This window comes from Sinocyclocheilus anshuiensis, unplaced genomic scaffold, assembly GCF_001515605.1.
Source record: "Sinocyclocheilus anshuiensis isolate Anshui unplaced genomic scaffold, SAMN03320099.WGS_v1.1 scaffold70, whole genome shotgun sequence".
Lineage (NCBI taxonomy): Eukaryota > Metazoa > Chordata > Actinopteri > Cypriniformes > Cyprinidae > Sinocyclocheilus > Sinocyclocheilus anshuiensis.
The window spans coordinates 3787526-3795831 of NW_015542377.1; the positions used below are offsets into that span (position 1 = coordinate 3787526).

The following is an 8306-nucleotide window of genomic DNA, read 5'->3' on the forward strand; positions in this document are numbered from 1 at the left end:
GGATCACAAATCTCACGGTTCGGATTATATTACATTATCATATCACATTTTGAGTCACAGATCGGATCATTTTTCAGATGAGCAAAAAACATATGGTTATTTATTATTTAGGTAACACTTATTATTTAAAGAACAAATTTACTACTTCCGATACCACAGCAAAAACTAGTAGCATATAGGGATGTAATGATTCACTCAACTCACGATGTGATATGATTCACGACACTGATTTCACAATACAATTTTCTCACAATTTCTTTTTTAACAAAATGAGATTTAAGACAGATCTTAAAAAAGGTGTTCTTTTGTTATTTCTCAGACCAAAAGGCTGCACATTACTTTGTGAAATTGAAAATGTCAAACAATAAACTAACTTGAAATTTTAAAACAAATCCCAATTCAAATAAATAAATACAAATAAAAGAAATTACTCCTTGCAAGTAAACAAAGGTTTTGCCTGTGTATTTTAATCACGATCCAAACAAAGATGCTGCATACATGTTATTTAGATTGTAAAATTTTGAAATTTTTGAAACAAAAACAAAATGGTCTGACTTTAGCTTTGTGATACTACATAAAAAATCTGAACGAAACAAAAACGGCAGACAGGCTGAATGAGACGCAAATGTCACTCTCTGACCGCAGGTGGCGCTTAAACAGCAGGTATATATAGGCTGCTGCCCCTTTAAGACCGAATGCGCAGATTCAATATAATGATGCACGTGCAATTTCTTTCTCCACTGTTTACGTTCATGTAAGACATGAAAACACTTACCCAGATAGTTATTTTGAGATAATTTTGCGTGTATGTGTGCGTTCAAGCGAAAGAGGAATCAATTCTGTGTAAACTGGTAAGACTTAGAAACACGTGTAAATGATAAACTATGATCCGTTTCACCCCTACAAGCGAGTGAACAAACGCGAATCAAGTTAGGAATTTTATATCACTGTTAAAGATAGCCCGTCGCCCTTTAAGACCGAATGCGCAGATTCAATATAATGATGCACGTGCAATTTCTTTCTCCACTGTTTACGTTCATGTAAGACATGAAAACACTTACCCAGATAGTTATTTTGAGATAATTTTGCGTGTATGTGTGCGTTCAAGCGAAAGAGGAATCAATTCTGTGTAAACTGGTAAGACTTAGAAACACGTGTAAATGATAAACTATGATCCGTTTCACCCCTACAAGCGAGTGAACAACGCGAATCAAGGAAGGGATTTTATATCACTATTCAAGATAGCCCGTCGGGCAGGGCAGTGATTTTGGTAGCCCGACTGGAAAACACAATAGCCCCGGGACGTCGGGCTAGCGATATTGCGAGCCCTGTAGAAAGCATCTGCCGATATGATCACCGATACCAATCTTTTTAAAGCCTTCTTTTTATCATGTAGAATTATTTATAGTGATGATCCAATCAAAATTTTTAGACATTTATTCAGGGCCTTCATTTTTGAAAAGGAATTCCTCTTTTAGGTGACACTTGTCAGAGGGGAGTCTTTTCATTTGAGGGATGGAGGGGGGCATTTTTTAGACATTTTTCAAAAATATATATCTCACCTAAATATTTGATCATGCACTACATTTTTGTTTTGACAATCGTGCAATTGTTGCACAATAGCTTACACACAGCGCAAGCCTGATTTCATGAGCTGTATGTGAGGCGGCCTTTTACACCAGGTTCACACATACTCCGTTTGCAGTGCGCATGCAGTCTACGTGTGGTACGTAAGCGGTGCAGAAGCAGCAGACTGTGTCTGCAACTGATCCATGGCTGTTTACTACAAACACAACATTTATCCATTATTTTGATTTCAAATCCAAACATTGTTACTTAAAATGCTTCTTCAGCATTGTGATTCTTTTTTTACACAGTTCAGTAATACAATCTTTCATAGACATGTTTAAACGCAATAAATATAAGAAACACATTATTCAATGCTTTTTACTTTTGCATTTACTTCTAGATATATATTAAGTTGCTCAAGCAAATGGCAAAATTACAACCAATCCTGCGGTTCATAAAGAACTTTGTTTTGCTACCTCCACGAATGCCAACTATTATTGCCTTGTTTATCTAAAAGTGCTCTTTTCCTTTAAACCTAGCCAAAAAGCCATAGCCTATGTGTTGACTGTATGAAACACAGTAGATTTTAATTATGTGCATTTATGGTATAATCACTACATTTTCGTGTCAATCCATGTTCATATTTACCACAAACAATGCGCTGTTACTTTAATTCAGCGCTTGCAGCGCAGCAAAAATAGACTCGGTATGGAAACGATCTCTGCACGTACAGTGTGCACGCTTTATTAATCTGTTAACATGAGCGCGGAAAAAATACGCACCGCATATGCACTGCAAACGGAGTAATGTGTGAACCTGGCATTATGTGTAGGCCTATGCGCTGCGAGTGAACATGAGCGCTCAGTCTCCAGGACAGCGTGCGAGCGCTGAATGGTTTAAAGTTAAACACTGGCAAGAATAAAAAATAAATGCAATTTATAAACTTTAGTGACGATGTGACACTGCCTTGATTGTGCAAGTGACAATTCCTGTGTCAACTGTGCAGCTCGCTTATAGTGCAGACGAGATGTGATTTGAAGCCATTTGCACATTTTGTGAGAGAAAGAGAGAGTGCGCGCGGCGATTCACTCCAGTTTTATGTCTCACAGAAAGTGTTCAAATTACGTTATAAGTTATTTATTGAAGAAATATGAACTGTACCTCACCTTCAGCATTATAATGATTTCACCCGCACCCAGGGGCGTCATACACTCATGATTTTTGAGGGGGCATGCACAGCAGCCACGATAGCACTGTATAACTGATATAGGCTATGTTTTATTTATTTATTTTTTCTTTTTATTCGAAATATTTCCAGACGTGTTAACTAGCTTATATCTGGAAATGTCTCGATTCTCAAATGTGTAATTAAATGCTTTTGCACCTTTATAGATTATGTTATTTGATCAATGGTGATGGGCAAAGACTAATAGTGTAATCTATTAACTACACATAAAAACCCGACTTTTTACTTAAGTACCAGATATGGGTGTCATGCCATAAAATATTTTTAATACGACTGACTTTGTATTTAATGTGAATTTAATAACAATATTGTAAGTTACTAATTATAACACTTTCATTTTACAGAGAGCAAAGAACATTTACATTATCAAAGAACATTTTCATTCAGTCTAGCCAGAGGCACTCTCAAAAACTCCCATTAAAATCACTGAAGCTGTTTACACTGTGAAATGAATATCTTACTTACATTCGTACGCACATCTGCACTTTGTTGTTTCTGATGAGAGCAAAACACTGTTTCAGCAATGACTCATCTGAACATCTCTGATTGGTCATTGCATTCATAAGCTCAACAGAATCGTGTGTGATTGGTTATAATGCAGCGCTGTACAAACCCATCTGTCTCTGGCTCAGCGTCAGCCAGCGAACGCAGATTTAAATTTAGGAGCTGATGCTGTGCCGCACTGAACGATCTAATCACACCGGTGCGATTGTATCAAATATAAAAAAATATTATTCCGCTATTTTTGTCTTTTGGAAGCTGCATTCAAAATGCACTTGGCTCAGAAATCTGCAACAAGATGAAATGTATTAGATCTCCTGTCAACACGTTGGGCTTAAGTGAAACTAAATGTGGTATCAGAATTCACGCGCTCAATTAAATTGACAATATGGAATGTAAACAAGTGGCAACAACAGTGGCACAACAACTTTCAATGTTTCCTGGGACTGAAAACAGGATTTGCAGCAGGATGTAAACAAAACATGCTGCTGAAAAACATGTCTTTATGTCAAAAGAAAATTAGCCTACCTTTGCTTCGAAATTAATCCCATGTTGGTATGCTTCCTCGTTATGTAAAGGAATCCGCAAATCGTGTCCATCATCGACTAAATTGTACTTTGTTTTGGCAGGCATGGTGACTGTTTTACGTCTTTCTCCTCAGTTTAAAACACAAACAGCTCGAGGGGAATCAGAACTCAGTCTAACTCTTGCGATCCATGCCTTTTTTAGCCCGAGGTCATTCTTATTTCTCATGCGTGCTCGCTTTTGACAGAGGAACTTTTGAAGAAATCATTTATCTTCAATCCGACGTCGCCGAAGTGTCTTCCCAAGGTGTACGTTTGACCCAATATGAATGGTCTGCTCACTTGTTCCCATTCAAGCGGGCAGCCCTAAGCTTTGGCTGGTGTAGTAGTAGCCTACCAAAATCCTGCTTCCTGGGATTGTCCGTTTCCAATAACTTCACGCCAGCGCCATAACCGAGCCCACACATCCTTTTCGAACGGATTGTTGAGAGGGCAGAGCGCCATTGGTCGAAAGGGGGAATTCCACCTGCTTTCATTGGAACACGGCTTCAATACAGGTTTGGAGGAGGAGAAAAACACCTCGCTTCGCATTCAACAGCCAACAATGGTGTTCAAGGAGAGCGGAGAATGGCATCTAGTGGCAGACTTCGGCACACAGTGGATACAGTTGAGGCGAGTTGGCAACTCATTTTATTTCGACCTCATGTTGCTTCCCCAAGTAAATCAGAAAATGTACATAAGTTCTACGTAATATCAGAACGATACTATTACTCGTTCTATTAATCTGCGGCTTAACCTGTTTTAAAGGTTACAAATAAAAAAAAAATTGAATTTAAAATTCAATAAATTGAATGTATTTCTTTTTTCTTCTTCATTTTGTTATATGATGATAACTAATGTTTTAAAATTAATTTTACATTTTTTCTCGAAATGTATAGGCCTACATTTTGTTTGCATACCCCAGACCCAGACTTGCAGTCATATGCGATGAAAATCCATTATACATTAAACATAAACATAGTGAAATGAAACGTCTAGACATAGTGAAATATATTTTAATACGACTGACTTTGTATTTAATGTGAATTTAATAACAATATTGTAAGTTACTAATTATAACACTTTCATTTTACAGAGAGCAAAGAACATTTACATTATCAAAGAACATTTTCATTCAGTCTAGCCAGAGGCACTCTCAAAAACTCCCATTAAAATCACTGAAGCTGTTTACACTGTGAAATGAATATCTTACTTACATTCGTACGCACATCTGCACTTTGTTGTTTCTGATGAGAGCAAAACACTGTTTCAGCAATGACTCATCTGAACATCTCTGATTGGTCATTGCATTCATAAGCTCAACAGAATCGTGTGTGATTGGTTATAATGCAGCGCTGTACAAACCCATCTGTCTCTGGCTCAGCGTCAGCCAGCGAACGCAGATTTAAATTTAGGAGCTGATGCTGTGCCGCACTGAACGATCTAATCACACCGGTGCGATTGTATCAAATATAAAAAAATATTATTCCGCTATTTTTGTCTTTTGGAAGCTGCATTCAAAATGCACTTGGCTCGGAAATCTGAGGAGGCACAAGTTATTAATCAATAGTTCTGACAAAATCTGTCCAGTGAAGGATAGGTTTGGTTTATAGAAAAAAAAAAATATGTGAAATATATGAAAGAAAAAAAAAACAGTTTCAGTGTTGTCATAGTTATTGTATGTATGTTGTCTTTGTAGGGCAGTCTACTACAAGCTCAAACAAGTTAAGTTCAAACAATGCCGTCACTACTTGAACTTAAAACTGCTTAGTCACTACAGCATGATTGGTTTTGTGTAACTTTTGTGTTTGAGCTTTAACACACAACAATTCTATGCTTTAAAAGCATGTGGGTGCCCATTAGCCAGCATACCATAGCAGGAGGTCCAGCACACTGAAAAGGTTAATAGGCTCATTTGCACCTGGTGCTTGCTTCCATGCTGGAAACCAGGATGTTGGGAGGGGGAAAAAAAGCCTTTCAATTGTTACATTCAAACCACCTCTTACATCTCACTTCCCTGAAATAAGTTTCACTGTAATAGCAATAGCCAGGCCACACAATGCAAAATTTACCAGGAAAAGGAAGTAGATATCTACAGGTAAAACAACTCTCTCTGCCAGCAATAAAGTGAATGTTTGAGAACCAATCATGAATACAGCTAACTGACAACAACAGGCTGGTTTGAAGATCACACTTAAGACTCATAAAACCTCAGTGGTATGAATGAAAAGTTATCAATATTATCAATACTATTTTCCTTTATTTTTGTAAATGGAAGGAGAATAAAACACACTTTGAATACGATATATCACACTCTTGAGGACATTAGGGTCATTAATTGAAATAGGAAAACTATTTTAAGCTTTCAAATGGGATGATGTACAAAATGTGCCTCCTAAAGTGAACTTTTATAGATATCCCCTAGGGAGCAGTAAACACTAAATAGAATCTGAATCAGAATGAGCTTTATTCGCCAAGTGTGCACAAACACACAAGGAATTTGTTGTGGTTTCCAAGAGCTCTGGGTACATACAAACATAGGAGCCCTTTGATTCATTATGTAGCTTTCTACATGTACATATGAGGACTTTAAATTAACTAATCAATCTACCAACAAGGAAATGCATTTAAACACAAAAAATGACAGCAAAACATGTAGGATATCTGTATCAAGGGGTTCTAGCTACACAGGAAGCCAGTGTATTCTCATCGCGCATGACTGGTGGGCGCCATATCTGGCCCTTTAAGTGCTTTACACAGAAGACCCCCACTTCAAAGAGCTCTTCTCTGTTTACACACATGAAAATCCACATAACGTTACGCTGTGGTTGCCAAAGGCGACGTATCTTACAGGACCGGTGTATGTGTATCAAAGCAACTTTGACAGGGATATCAATATCCCACCCTTTCATTTTGCAAGTAATTTGCCCATTGATCTGTCCTGCTTTTGTCTTTTGATTGTTGCTCGAGGCATAAAGACCACCCGTGCGGAACAGAGGCTGAGTCACGTCGTGGCGTTAGGAAGCAGTAAAAGTAAACTGGTTCCATAAAAACTCACCCTTATCCGCCTCATGGCCGCAACAATCTCCACACGACTGTTGGGTCGAGCCACATCCAGACTACCGATATACTGGAAAAGCCAACAAGATGAAATGTATTAAATGTATTAGCAACACGTTGGGCTTAAGTGAAACTAAATGTGGTATCAGAATTCACGCGCTCAATTAAATCAATTAAATTGAATGTAAACAAGTGGCAACAACAGTGGCACAACAACTTTCAATGTTTCCTGGGACTGAAAACAGGATTTGCAGCAGGATGTAAACAAAACATGCTGCTGAAAAACATGTCTTTATGTCAAAAGAAAATTAGCCTACCTTTGCTTCGAAATTAATCCCATGTTGGTATGCTTCCTCGTTATGTAAAGGAATCCGCAAATCGTGTCCATCATCGACTAAATTGTACTTTGTTTTGGCAGGCATGGTGACTCTTTTAGTCCTTCTCCTCAGTTAAAAACACAAACAGCTCGAGGGGAGTTAGAACTCAGTCTAACTCTTGCGATCCATGCCTTTTTTAGCCCGAGGTCATTCTTATTTCTCATGCGTGCTCGCTTTTGACAGAGGAACTTTTGAAGAAATCATTTATCTTCAATCCGACGTCGCCGAAGTGTCTTCCCAAGGTGTACGTTTGACCCAATATGAATGGTCTGCTCACTTGTTCCCATTCAAGCGGGCAGCCCTAAGCTTTGGCTGGTGTAGTTGTAGCCTACCAAAATCCTGCTTCCTGGGCTTGTCCGTTTCCAATAACTTCACGCCAGCGCCATAACCGAGCCCACACATCCTTTTCGAACGGATTGTTGAGAGGGCAGAGCGCCATTGGTCGAAAGGGGGAATTCCACCTGCTTTCATTGGAACACGGCTTCAATACAGGTTTGGAGGAGGAGAAAAACACCTCGCTTCGCATTCAACAGCCAACAATGGTGTTCAAGGAGAGCGGAGAATGGCATCTAGTGGCAGACTTCGGCACACAGTGGATACAGTTGAGGCGAGTTGGCAACTCATTTTATTTCGACCTCATGTTGCTTCCCCAAGTAAATCAGAAAATGTACATAAGTTCTACGTAATATCAGAACGATACTATTACTCGTTCTATTAATCTGCGGCTTAACCTGTTTTAAAGGTTACAAATAAAAAAAAAATTGAATTTAAAATTCAATAAATTGAATGTATTTCTTTTTTCTTCTTCATTTTGTTATATGATGATAACTAATGTTTTAAAATTAATTTTACATTTTTTCTCGAAATGTATAGGCCTACATTTTGTTTGCATACCCCAGACCCAGACTTGCAGTCATATGCGATGAAAATCCATTATACATTAAACATAAACATAGTGAAATGAAACGTCTAGACATAGTGAAATATATT

The 8306-nt window shown here is 38.1% G+C and overlaps 1 protein-coding gene across 1 annotated transcript in view; it reads right to left on the reverse strand.

Moving 5' to 3' along the window:
• LOC107692421 (carboxyl-terminal PDZ ligand of neuronal nitric oxide synthase protein-like) overlaps positions 1 to 7917 on the reverse strand; it is a 123830-nt gene extending 115913 nt beyond the window's left edge. The window contains exons 1-2 of the mRNA XM_016491469.1: positions 7257 to 7917; positions 6938 to 7009 (exon numbers count right to left, since the gene is read on the reverse strand). Of these exons, the coding sequence (XP_016346955.1) occupies positions 6938 to 7009; positions 7257 to 7361 (177 nt within the window). The 5' untranslated portion in view covers positions 7362 to 7917. The remainder of the gene's footprint in view (positions 1 to 6937; positions 7010 to 7256) is intronic.
• Between the last annotated feature and the right edge of the window lie 389 nt (positions 7918 to 8306).